Below are 14039 nucleotides of genomic sequence, written 5' to 3'. Positions count from 1 at the left end.
TGGGGAAGACCCGGCTGTCATGGTGCACGTTGGCACCAATGACAAAGTCAGAAGAAGATGGAGTGTCCTAACAAATTATTTTAGGGACCTAGGAGCTAAATTGAGGAAAAAGATCTCCAAGGTAGTATTCTCAGAAATACTACCGGTACCTCGAGGCACACCAGAAAGACAGCGGGAGATTGGGGAAGTAAACAAGTGGCTGAGGAGCTGGTGTAGAAAGGAGGGGTTTGGGTCCCAGGAGAACTTTGAATATTAACTTTTAATGTACATTTTGTAACCTAGTTTTATGAATACGTAGTAACTTTTTTTGTACTCATCCACTTTAAGAGTAAACTATGTTATTTTTTAGAATAAACTGTATTATTTTGATTCAAGCGTTGGATCACGTGCCTTCCACTTTTTTCCTTTCACTCGGCCTTCTTTGAACCACCCCTGGTCAGTTCAGGCAGCGGGACACGCATGATCATTCTCTACTACCCACCATTTGAAAGTACTACCACTTTATATCAATACCGCCTGCACGAGCGCAGGAGAAATACTTTTTCTGTTCTTATCTATACCAACAATACAGACCTGACCACGGATGTGGAAATACGGGGCAATTTAGGAAACCGCTTTCACAGATCAATCTGTTTCAGTATAAATCACACAAATGAGAAACATAAGGGAAATACAAAGACACTGAATTTCAAAAGGGCCAACTTTTTTGGTGGGCACAGTGGCTGCGTTTGGTGGGCACAGTGGCTGCGTTTGGTGGGCACAGTGGCTGCGTTTGGTGGGCACAGTGGCTGCGTTTGGTGGGCACAGTGGCTGCGTTTGGTGGGCACAGTGGCTGCGTTTGGTGGGCACAGTGGCTGCGTTTGATGGCCCAGTGGCTACAATTGATGGCACTGTAAGGCTGCAATTGATGTCTTTTTTTTTTTTTTTTTTTTTCTGAAATTTTGGGTTTGTTTGCGCCCCCCCCCCAAAAAATTTTTTTAGCACCAGCCACCACTGGCATGTGCAAAGTGCTCCATGCATGCTAAAATCAATGCAAACCCATTAAACAGTCCACATTTAGTGACAGTGCATTAATATGCAGATCATGATATTGCAATAAAGTGCTCCATCAATGCAAACTCATTAAAGAGGAATCTCACCCCCACCCTGTGAGAACATTAAAACTCAGCAGCTACAAATACTGTAGCTGCTGACTTTTAATATTAGGACACTTAACTGTCCAGGGATCCCGCGATGTCGACACCTCAGCCGATTTTCGGATTGGCTCTTGGGTTTTGCCACCATCATTCATGGTAAGGGAAACTGGCCAGGTCCTTACTGCACGTGTGCAAAGTGCGTTGCACTTTCTGAATGCCCCAGTGGAGGAAGGAGGAGGGGGGCCGAACTTCAGAGGGGGCAGCGCAGTCTCCCGGGAGTGGGAAAGGGTACCTGTCAGAAACGGGTACCTGTTCCCCCCCTTCCCCCTGAAAGTTGCCAAATGAGCCTAAAGAGGAAGGGGTGTGGTTTACAGATGATAGGGTGGGTCTTAAACAGGAAGGGGTGTGGCCTCGGCAGGAAGGGGTGGGTCGTATTTAAATTAGGGGGTGCATGAGTTTAGTCAGGCCTAGGGCAGCACAAAACCTAAATACAACACTGGCAGTGGTATCAGCAGGGAGCATCAATAATTAAAAAACTATTATATAAGCACCTGAACCACAACATACAGGGATATACAATGTAATACTGACCTAAAAGCACACACACAGGTTGGACTTTTTGGACTTGTGTCTTTTTTTTCTCAAACCCCCCCACTATGTGACTATATGTAACTTCAATAAAGCACTCTTTAAGACATGGAAAAAGCAAATCCAATCATTGGATCATCCAGTGATTCTGTCCAGTCAGGAGAAGATCTCCTGGAATTGGGGATGTCATTCCTTCACTTGGAATATGGTAAAGACAGATGTGAGCCATTCAGGCTAGGGCGGAGTTGACGTACTGATTTTTCAGGAGACATGGAACCGAGAGCCACTAGACTGCTTCTGCACCATTTGATGTCCCTTCTACAAGGTCACCTTGTGGGAGCACAATTGGACAATGCCACAGCAGTGACCTACATAATTCATCAAGAAGCATATCAGCCCTGGGAAAAAGAGTCCAGTACTCTCACGGGCATAATCTTCCTTTCATACTCTCTCTCTCCTCAGTCCACGTTCAGGGAGTGGACAGTAGGTAGGTGGATTTTCTAAGCCATCAATGACTAGACCTAAGGAGTGGTATCTGCAGAGATCTTTAAAAATTTGTCTAAGATTGGGGGAAAACTATATGCTGACATCCTGGCCTCCAGGTTCAACAACGAGCTGAGCAAATTTGTTACCTAGACCAAGGATCTCCTAGCCTTCACCATAGATGTTCTGGTGATTCCTTGGAGTCCATTCCAACTGGTGTATGCCTTCCCTCCGATGAAGATCCTCCCTCAATTGCTGTGTAAGATAGAGGAGGAAATGTTTCCATGAGTCTCATTGCACCAAATTGCCCCAAAAGAATGTGGTAAACAAACTCGGGCTTCTGGTGGATAAACCTGGACTTTTTCTAAACAGGCCAGACTTATTGGCCCAGTTTCCGTGCTCCATTCTTTATTCCATGGCTGTTGAAAACCAAGTCCCAAAGGATAGGGTTATTTGAGTCGATCATTTCTAGTTTCCATTTCCTCAGTGTAAGAAAATCCAACTCCTGGAAGATTTACCATCGCTTATGGGACGCCGCCTTTGCATGTTGCAAGGATAGAAGGCTTAACCCTAGTTTTACTCTGTCGCTTGTATTTTGGCCATTCTTCAGTCTGGTCTTGACAAGGGTCTGGCCCAGAGTACCCTCAAGAGACGGGTTTCTGCCTCTTCCATCCTCTTTAAGAAACCCCTTGCCAATCAAGCCCTTTCAAGACTTTTCTTTAGGGAGTTGCTCATATAATTCCCTCAGTTTGACCTCCTGTGTCACCTTGGGATCTTAACCTTGTGATTTCTACTCTTCAGAGACCCCCTCCCCCCACCCTTTGAACCAAATTTAGAGGCCTTCCTTTGGAAGACCTCACCGTTCCTCTGTCCTGTCCTTCCTCCAAAACCTGACCTGACTGGTCTTCCTCAAAGCTACAGGCTCTCTACACAAGACTAAGTCCCTCTTTGTTTTGCCTGTGTCCCTCATAAAGGACACCCTGCCTTCCACTCCACCATTGCCAGGTGTGTTGGAGAACTCCTTTCCAGGGCCTATACCCTTAAGGACAAGGTTCCCCCCTTTTTTAGCCCATTCCACCAAAGCTGGTGGTGTCTTTTGGGCGTTTCAGCAGCAAGCTTCTGTATCCAGGATTCGTAAGGCTGCCAAATATAGCACAATCCGGGACAGAGGTCCTTCCCTTCTGTGTCTTGATCACTCCTTATTACTTCCTAAAAACCTGGAGCCTCGCAGAATGGGCAAGGTTATATGGGTACGCTCTAGGAGCAGCTCTGGCAAAAGTTTTTGCCAGTGTTCAGTCACCTGAAGGTAGCATCCTATAACCCATGGTCTATAAATATCAGTCCTGTACTGTACTCCTAGGACAAATTATTTGGGAACTTGTGTTTAAAAAAAAAGGAATAAGTGCCCTCATTGAATTGAAAGATTTCCTCCTATATTTGTGACAGAACCCAACATTTTAGGTTATCCTATTTGGTCATCAACACAAACACAGAGAAGGTGATTTTACATATACAGTGCATGGCATAAATGGGTAAGATGAATATCTTACTTTAAAATTGTCTAAAGTACGATTAATTTATCACTGTGATTGTTCACAGGACCTTACTACAGAGTTTGCCACAGCTAACAACCCTACAGCTATAACTCCTGAAGAGTATTTTAACCCTGAGTTTGAGCTTAAAAACAGAGACATTGGGAGGCCCAAGGAGTTGGCTATTAGGACGCAAAAGTGAGTAATGAATTTAACTTTGCAGTAAGTCATGTGTTTAAAAGATGAATTATGTTGAGTGTCTTAATGCCTTTGACACTATAGCAAGACATTCTCAATATGTGTCCACTGAGACTAGATACACAAAATCTAGGTTTGTACGCTGTGACATCTTGATCTCCATCTCAACCAATCCAAGAAAGCCTTGTATTAATTGGTAAAAATACAGGGCCCTCTCTAACGGCAGAGATACAGTATGGGCAACTCTGTATAGCCATAGTAGAAGGGAAGTTGCTGGTACTTCTGCTGGAACATACCTCATGCGTAGCACAATTTACTACAGTCTATAGAGCCTAAACAGTGGCCAACCTGTTCTTGCATGCAAAAAATTTTGTTTGGTCCAAGCTTGCCTAATCATTATTTAACCAGTTCAGGCCCAGAAGGATTTACCCCCTTACTGACCAAGCCCTTTTTTGCGATACGGCACTCTGTTGTTTTACCTGACAATTGCGCAGTTGTGCGACGTTGTACCCAAGCAAAAATACTTCCCACAAATAGAGCTTTCTTTTGGTGGTATTTGATCGCCTGTGCGGTTTTTAGTTTTTGCGCTATAAACCAAAAAAAGCGTCCATTTTGAAAAAAAGCGATTTTTTTTTTTTTTTTTTTTTTTTGACTGTGACATTGCGGTGGACAAATCGGACACTTTTTACACTATTTTGGGACCATTGGGATTTATACAGCGATCAGTGCTATAAAAATACACTGATTACTGTGGAAATGTCACTGGCAGGGAAGGGGGTAAACACTAGGGGGCGATCAGGTTAACTGTGTTCCCTCAGCATGTTCTAACTGTAGGGGGATGGGCTCACTAGAACATGACACTGCTCCCTGATCACTGGGAGCAGTATATCCCTGTCATTTTGCTAGGCAGAACAGGGAAATGCCTTGCTCATATAGGCATCTCCTCGTTCTGCCTCTCCATGCCACGATTGCGGGCCACCGGCGGACAGCGTGTGCGCACCTGCTAGCCGCGGATGACGCAGGGATGTGTACGTTGTTTTGCTCGCCCGTGCCACTTTGCCGACTGGTTCACGCCGAAATACGTCGGCAAGTGGTTACAGTTTGAAATGAAATGTACACACTATATTTTTCTTTACTTTTCTTCTTGCTTATTCTTTTTTTTTTTTTTTTTTTTTTTACAGGTTTAAGGGCACTTTGTGGATGTGTGAAGACTTTCCTCTGTCCTTGGCAGAACAAGTCACACCCATAATAGACCTGATGGCCAGAACAAGCTCTCATTTTGCTCACTTGAGGGACTTCATAACATTACAGTTCCCACCTGGATTTCCTGTCAAGATAGGTATACATTCCTTTTACTTGCATGCCAATCTGTCTTTGAGGAAAACACTTTTGTGGATTTTAGTTCTTATATTATGTAAAAAAAAATATATATTTTTTTTGCTTGGAAGATAGATCACGATTCTCAAGGCGTAACATCATCTTTCACGTTAAAACTAAAAAAACTGGGCTAACTTTACTGTTTCGTTTTTTTTTTTTTTATTCATTGAAGTGTATTTTTTCCCAAAAAATTTCATTTGAAAGACAGCTGGGCAAATACAGTGTGACATAAAATATTGCAGCAATTGCCATTTTATTCCCTAGGGTCTCTGCTAAAATATACATAATGTTTGGGGGTTCCAAGTAATTTTCTAGCAAAAAATATTGATTTTTAACCTAAGAAGTGTCAGAAAAAGATTGAGGGCTCTTTCACACGGGGAGTCCGTATGTCTGTTTTTCATCCTTCCGTTTTCGGATGAAAAACGGACATACATGTATCCCTATGGAGCGTCAGATGTCAGCGGTGACATGTCCGCTGACATCCGACCCGCTCCGATCCGAAAAGTGTAACGGAGGAAAACCCTACTTTTCCATCCGTTATCGGATCGGGTGACGACGGACACTACGGTCCGTCATCACCCGATCCCCCATAGGGGAGAGCAGCGCTCTGACAGGTCCGTCGCTGCACAGTGTGCAGCGATGGACCTGTCATCTTCCTGCTCAGCGGGGATCGGCGGAGCGATCCCCGCTGAGTAAGCGGGTGTTCACGGGGCGGATCATCACTGATCCGCCCCGTGTGAAAGAGCCCTTCGACTTTAAGTGGTTAAACTTCCTGCATTTACAGGTTGTTGAAAACTTGGCAGACTGCTGGATTATTTATTTACACAGAAGTTCTATCCCTTTGATCTAAGAAGGAAGCTTAGTTACAATATTTCAAGTTAAAAGACTTGGCAGAATGCCCGGATGCTTTCTTTTGACAGCTGAGTGAGCAGATAAAGTCTCTCTACTTGTTTATATGAAAGAATCCGCAACCTCTGCAGGAGAGATTGTCAGGGGAGGTGAATCGAGATCACGATTTTTTTTAACGATTAATTGTGCAGCTCTAATATAGATAGATAGATAGATAGATATAATATACAGTGGGGATCGAAAGTTTGGGCACCCCAGGTAAAAATGTGTATTAATGTGCATAACGGAGCCAAGGAAAGATGGAAAAATCTCCAAATGGCATCAAATTACAGATTAGAATTTCTTATATGTCAAAAAAAGTTAGATTTTATTTCCATCATTTACACTTTCAACATTACAGAAAAAAAATGGCATCTGCAAAAGTGTGGGCACCCTGCAGAATTTATAGCATGCACTGCCCCCTTTGCAAAGCTGAGACCTGCCAGTGTCATGGATTGTTCTCAATCATCGTCTGGGAAGACCAGGTGATGTCAATCTCAAAGGTTTTAAATGGCCAGACTCATCTGACCTTGCCCCAACAATCAGCACCATGGGTTCTTCTAAGCAGTTGTCTAGAAAACTGAAACTGAAAATAGTTGACGCTCACAAAGCTGGAGAAGGCTATAAGAAGATAGCAAAGCGTTTTCAGATGTCAATATCCTCTGTTCGGAATGTAATTAAGAAATGGCAGTCATCAGGAAGAGTATCTGGAAGACCAAGAAAAATATCAGACAGAACAGCTCGCAGGATTGTGAGAAAAGCAATTCAAAACCCACGTTTGACTGCACGATCCCTCCAGAAAGATCTGGCAGACACTGGAGTTGTGGTACACTATTCCACTATAAAGAGATACTTGTACAAATATGGTCTTCATGGAAGAGTCATCAGAAGAAAACCTCTTCTACGTCCTCACCACAAAAATCAGCGTTTGAACTTTGCAAATGAACATATAGACAAGCCTGAGGCATTGTGGAAACAAGTTCTGTGGACCGATGAGGTTAAAATAGAACTTTTTGGCCGGAATGAGCAAAGGTACGTTTGGAGAAGAAAGGGCACAGAATTTAATGAAAAGAACCTTTGTCCAACTGTTAAGCATGGGGGTGGATCAATCGTGCTTTGGGGTTGTATTGCAGCCAGTGGCACAGGGAACATTTCACGAGTAGAAGGAAAAATGGATTCAATAAAATTTCAGCAAATTTTGGATGGTAACTTGATGCCATTTGTGAAAAAGCTGAAGTTAAAGAGAGGATGGCTTCTATAAATGGATAATGATCCTAAACACACCTCAAAATCCGCGGGGGATTACATCAAAAGGTGTAAACTGAAGGTTTTGCCATGGCCTTCACAATCTCCTGACCTCAACATTATTGAAAATTTATGGATAGACCTTAAAAGAGCAGTGTATGACAGACAGCCCAGAAATCTCAAAGTACTGGAAGACTTTTGTAAGGAAGAATGGGCAAAGATACCTCAAACAAGAATTGAAAGACTCATGGCTGACTACAAAAAGCGTTTACAAGCTGTGATACTTGCCAAAGGGGGCAGTACAAGATATTAACTCTGCAGGGTGGCCAAACTTTTGCAGACGCCATTTTTTTGTTTTCTGTAATTTTGAAAGTGTAAATGATGGAAATAAAATCTAACTTTTTTTTGACATATAAGAATGTCTAATCTGTAATTTGATGCCATTTGGAGATTTATCCATCTTTCCTTGGCTTCGTTATGCACATTAATACACATTTTTACCTGAGGTGCCCAAACTTTCGATCCCCACTGTGTGTTTATATAGATAGATGGATAGATAGATAGAGATATATGTAGTTAAATGCAACATTATCAGCTTAATGAAAACTAAATTATTATTGGCCAATACTGTAATCTCTCTGGTATTGGAGTCCCCTTTAGCTCCAGGTGTGGCTAATATATTTTTGGCCCGTGCTTTCTGCTGCTGGACTCTATATCTGTTTTACCCATGACCTTGGCTGCTGAGACTGATTTGCTCCAATTTTTGACTGAGCTTGTTCTCACAGTCCACAGCTATTCTTGCCAATTTAGGAGAGACTGCTTTGGTGCACATTACTTTAAAACTAGAGTTTGAGCCTGTTGCTTCTACTAGTGCTGTTTCCATTCTTGGGTCCTTTTAATGCTACTAAGGCTGCAAAAGCCTTTTCCCATAGCCCCTGCTGTTCCAACTCTTTCTGTACATCTCTTCGTTTTGAAGAAGTACAATGTATGTATGTGTGAAACGTCATCACCCCCTGGTCTGTTTTAGTCCTGGTGGCAGTCTTTCAATAAACCTGTTGGACAGATGTTGATGTGCAGCTAATTTTTCTCACTTGGTCTACATCTCCATAAACATTGGAAACACCTCGAAAAGCTGTTTGCTTCCCTTAGCACCTATTAGCCTTGTACCCATTTGGGGAGGATTTTGTATAAAAGGTGCCTATAGCCACTGGATCTGGCAGTGCACCACCTTAACAAAAGGACTATTATACTGTAGTAGGATTCACCTGTCTCTAAGGACCTAACCAGTGTGGTTGTAAGCATTCTTTAGTGCTCGGTCCTTGCTGGCAGACCCTGCTCTTCAATAAATCTGGCTGGGACTTTTACTTTTTCTAAACCATGTCTGACTGCTGAAAATCCCTTAAATTAGATCCCGGCACTGCTGCAGTTAAATTCTTGATTTGTAGAACGCATGACTCCTATGCCTGTAGCTGTATTACTATAATCGAGGTGATACTTTTATCTGGGACACTACCTTCCTCAGTGGCAGAATCCTAAGGAACAGACTGCAATGTTTGTCTGTTAGGAAATGTAACCATGCCCTCCACGTCAAGACCCCAAAGGTTGGCCCCCAGTTCACTTTCAAGGAATGGGACAACCCTTTTTCAGCACAAAGGGGCTGTAAAGTGGGTGACATTTGTTAATCTTTGTGGATGCTTGGACATCCTGCACGTTATACACTAGTGGTAGTATACCCAAGATACAAGCTGCAGTTTTGCTCCAAGCCCCCTTCCTTTGATGAAAATCTGCTAATCTGTGTGGTGACACAGGAAGGTTGGATCCGGGAAACAAACACTCTCAGATGTTCAGAATCAAGGTATTCTTGCCCACAATTACCTATGACTGAATAAAGTCCTTGAAATTGTTCTAACAACTTCACTTTTCCTATTTCCAAAGGGGACATCCACCCCATCTTTTATCTCAAAGCTCTGAATATCTTCACTGAAGCCCCGAAATTCATCATAGAATCTACCAGGCCTGTCACCATCTTACTTCACTAGGGAGACTTTTTTACTTCTGTGGACATCAAGGATGTTTACCTGCAGGTCCTCATTATTCCAGCACATTCATGTTTTCCTTTGTTTTGCCTCTTTCCTACCAATTTGTGGCCCTTCCCTTTGGCTTGTTAGCTGCACCTCCAGGTTTTCATCAAGATACTGGCCTATGGTACTCTTGTGGCATCCCCATTGTGTTCTACTGAGAAAAATCTCCTTTTCTTTCTCGAACATCACGGGACACAGAGCCACAGTAATTACTGATGGGTTATATAGATATCACTGGTGATTGGACACTGGCACACCCTATCAGGAAGTTCAACCCCCCTATATAATCCCTCCCCCTTGCAGGGATACCTCAGTTTTTACGCCAGTGTCTTAGGTGATGGACGTGTAAAGATGTCCTGTGCTGAGCTCCAAAGGGAATATCCTAAGATCCTATACTGGGGCAAGCCAGGCGAACCGGATCCATTCAAAGTGTCTTTTTCATGGCCGAATTGAATGGTACCCAGGCCTCGTGTCCGAAGAAACGAGGTTTTACCCGTAATGCTTCTCTTTTTAGAGAGCTGGACCCCGCAGATCAGAAAATGGCTTTAAACTTCCTAATTTCTGGCAAGGTGCTTTACGGTCCCAGAACTGTTGGATCCCCCTATTCGTAGGGGGCCCCAGTCTCTGACGGTTTTTTCAAACGGAGCCCACCGTGAGAGGTGAAGATTGGGTTTGTGTAAACAGCACCCTGCTGCTGGATAAGGTAAGAGGAGATTCCACAGAATTTTTGAGTTCTAGTGGCTTTTCTCCTTTAAGGTAAATGCATGCTATGCCTATTGTGACCACCGGGGGCTGCCAAGAGCACAAACCTGCACATGCTGACTGTCTGTCTCAGGTGTTTTCATCGCTGATTATGTCCCAGCGTCTCAAGCAGGCTGCAAACAGGTAAGGTGGAAGGGGGGATTTCTCATGTTTGAATGTTCCCCCCCAGGCTAGAGAGGGGCCACAGGGGTCTAGAAAGTGGTTATACCACCCGGGCTCTGCGGCCTAATGGCCACCATCTCTGAAGATAGCCGTTCAGGCAGATCTTGCAGATCCTCACTGGATTGGTCCGCTCCACATTTAAGTTGCCCATACCTGAAACTGCTAAAGAATCCTCTTCTGCTTTGGGGTCACTGAAACCTTTCCAAGCAGCACATGCTTTTCCTGTTCATACTTTACTTGAAAAGCTCATTTATTCTGAGTGGGATCACCCAGACAAACGTTTTTTTCCGCCGAGAAAGTTTTCAACACTTTATCCGATGGAAGAAAAGTTTATTAAAATGTGGGGAATACCAGCTATTGATGCTGCCATTTCCTCCGTAAATAATAGCCTCACTTGTCCTGTAGACAATGCTCAGATGCTCAGGGATCCTGTAGATAAAAGGATGGAATCCCTATTGAAGGATGTTTTCTCCTTAGCAGGATCAGTGGCCCAACCTGCAGTAGCAGCGATTGGAGTCTGTCAATACTTAAGAGACCATGTTAAGCAGGTCATCAAAGTATTACCTGAACAGCAGGCCCAGGGGTTTGCTAACCTTCCAGCGGCCTTATGCTTTGTGGTTGACGCCATTAGAGATTCTATCGTGTAAACCTCCTGTCTTTCACTGGGTTTGGTGCATATACGTAGAATCCTATGGTTGAAAAATTGGTCAGCCGAAGCACCATGTAAGAAGCTACTGGCTGGGTTTCCATTTCGTGGTGCAAGGTTGTTTGGAGAGGACTTGGATAACTATATCAAGAGAATCTCTTGTGGGGAAAAGCACTCTCTTACCTGTCAAGAAGAAGAGTAAGCGTCCCTCTTTCAAACGGACTCTTTCCCCAGCGCCGGGGGCTTCAGCCTCCAGGCAGTCTCGACGGCCGCCTCCATCGGGGTCCAGAGACAAGAGTCAACCCCAGGGACAAAAGAAGTCCTGGGGAAAGAAGCCTACTAGGCAAAACACTAAGACCTCTGCATGAGGGGGCGCCCCCGCTCACTCGAGTGGGGGGAAGACTGCGACAGTTCTCAGAGCTCTGGCAGGAGGACTTCCAGGACAGTTGGGTAATCTCCACGGTAACCTTAGGGTACAAGCTGGAGTTTCAGGAATTCCCCTCTCCTCGGTTCCTCAGATCAAATGTTCCCAGAGACCCAGAGAAGAAGCAGTCGCTCCTTCTAGCGTTAGAGCGACTTTTGTCGCAGGAGGTCATTATGATAGTTCCCGCAAAGGACCAGGGATTGGGCTTCTATTCCAACCTTTTTACGGTCCAAAAGCCAAATGGGGATGTCAGGCCCATTCTGGACTTAAGGGATCTGAACCGATTCCTAAGGATTCAATCCTTCCGCATGGAATCAATTCGAACAGTAGTTCCCACCCTGCAGGGAGGAGAATTTCTGGCATCAATAGACATCAGAGATGCATATCTGCATGTGCCCATTTTTCCTGCTCATCAGAAGTTTCTGCGCTTCGAGGTAGGAGGGCGCCATTTCCAGTTTGTGGCTCTGCCTTTCGGGATAGCCACTGCACCTCGAGTGTTCACAAAGATCTTGGCTCCTCCTCTGGCCAGATTAAGGGCTCAGGGTATAGCTGTCATAGCATACCTAGACGACCTGCTCTTGATAGACCGGTCGGTAGCCTCTTTGAATGGAAACTTGAGGACCACGGTCAGGTATCTAGTACACCTGGGTTGGATCCTCAACTTAGAAAAGTCTTTCCTAAAACCAGTAAGAAGACTGGAGTATTTAGGTCTGATTATAGATACAAGCCAGGAGAAGATATTTCTACCCCAGGCAAAGATCACTGCTTTGAGAGAGCTGATTCTGACAGTAAGGACCAAGAAGGGTCCCTCAGTCCGCCTTTGTATGAGGCTACTAGGGAAGATGGTGTCTTCATTCGAAGCAGTTCCCTATGCTCAGTTTCACTCAAGATTGCTGCAACACAGTATTCTGTCGACCTGGAACAAGAAGGTTCAGGCATTAGACTTTCCGATGCACCTGTCGCATGCGGTGCGTCAGAACCTCAACTGGTGGCTCATACCCGAAAACCTGCAGAAGGGGAAATCCTTTCTACCGGTTACCTGGACGGTGGTAACAACAGATGCCAGTCTGTCAGGTTGGGAAGCAGTTCTGGAACAGGCTGCGGTCCAAGGGGTATGGTCCAAGACAGAGAGGACCTTACCCATCAACATTCTGGAGATCCGGGCGATACATCTAGCTCTAAAGGCCTGGACTATCAGGCTACAGGGTTGTCCGGTCAGGATCCAGTCCGACAATGCCACAGCAGTGGCTTATGTCAATCATCAGGGAGGCACCCGGAGCCGAGCTGCTCAAAAAGAGGTGAACCAGATCTTAGTCTGGGCAGAGATGCATGTGCCATGCATATCGGCAGTTTTCATCCAGGGAATAGAGAATTGGCAGGCGGACTATCTAAGTCGCCAGCAGTTACTTCCAGGGGAATGGTCTCTGCATCCCGACGTCTTTTGGGCCATATGCCAAAGATGGGGGGTTCCAGATGTAGATCTCTTTGCATCCCGATTCAACAAAAAGATAGACAGATTTGTGGCAAGGACAAAAGATCCTCTTGCATGCGGGACGGATGCGTTGGTGATTCCGTGGCATCGGTTCTCACTGATTTACGCATTCCCGCCTATTCTGCTACTACCACGACTCCTTCGCAGGATCAGGCAGGAAAGGAAGTCGGTACTTCTGGTGGCCCCCGCTTGGCCCAGAAGGACTTGGTATGCAGAAATAGTAAGGATGACGGTAGGTTCCCCGTGGACACTACCGGAACGCCCAGACCTGTTATCTCAAGGTCCAGTGTTCCATCCTGCCTTACAAACGCTAAATTTGACGGTTTGGCTATTGAGACCCACGTTCTGAAGAGTCGTGGGCCCTCAGGTCCTGTCATATCTACCTTGATTAATGCAAGGAAGCCAGCTTCCAGGATGATTTATCATAGAGTCTGGAAGGCTTATATAACCTGGTGTGAATCCAGAGGTTAGCATCCCAGGAAATATGTCATAGGTAGAATCCTTGATTTTCTACAGATGGGATTAGAGATGAAGCTGGCTTTGAGTACAATCAAGGGCCAGGTCTCTGCTTTATCAGTATTATTTCAGCGGCCACTTGCTTCATTTTCTTTGGTCCGAAACTTTATGCAGGGGGTGATGCGTCTTAATCCTCCGGTTAAAGCGCCCCTAAACCCCTGGGACTTGAATTTGGTCCTGGCTGTGTTACAGAAACAGCCTTTTGAACCAATAAGTCAGATTCCTTTTGGTCTTGTTGACAAGGAAATTAATTTTTCTGGTGGCCATCTCTTCTGCTAGAAGAGTATCAGAATTAGCAGCTCTTTCCTGTAAGGAGCCTTATTTGATTATACACAAGGATAGAGTGGTACTACGCCCTCATCCTAGTTTTTTACCGAAGGTGGTTTCTGATTTTCATTTAAACCAAGACATTGTTCTACCTTCCTTTTTTCCAGATCCCTGTTCTCCGGAAGAGAGATCTCTACATTCGTTGGATGTAGTAAGAGCAGTTAAGGCCTATCTAGGGGCAA

The 14039-nt window shown here is 44.6% G+C and overlaps 1 protein-coding gene across 1 annotated transcript in view; it reads left to right on the top strand.

The window, feature by feature from the left end:
- The window catches only part of ANKRD13A (ankyrin repeat domain 13A), a 103787-nt gene that overhangs the window by 70609 nt on the left and 19139 nt on the right, over window positions 1-14039 (top strand). The window contains exons 11-12 of the mRNA XM_073629575.1: window positions 3807-3937; window positions 5119-5276. Of these exons, the coding sequence (XP_073485676.1) occupies window positions 3807-3937; window positions 5119-5276 (289 nt within the window). The remainder of the gene's footprint in view (window positions 1-3806; window positions 3938-5118; window positions 5277-14039) is intronic.

The sequence above is a fragment of the Aquarana catesbeiana genome, linkage group LG01 (assembly GCF_042186555.1).
Source record: "Aquarana catesbeiana isolate 2022-GZ linkage group LG01, ASM4218655v1, whole genome shotgun sequence".
Taxonomy (NCBI): Eukaryota; Metazoa; Chordata; class Amphibia; order Anura; family Ranidae; genus Aquarana; species Aquarana catesbeiana.
The sequence above is the reverse complement of the archived record's forward strand: the minus strand, read 5'-3'. Positions and strand labels throughout refer to the sequence as shown.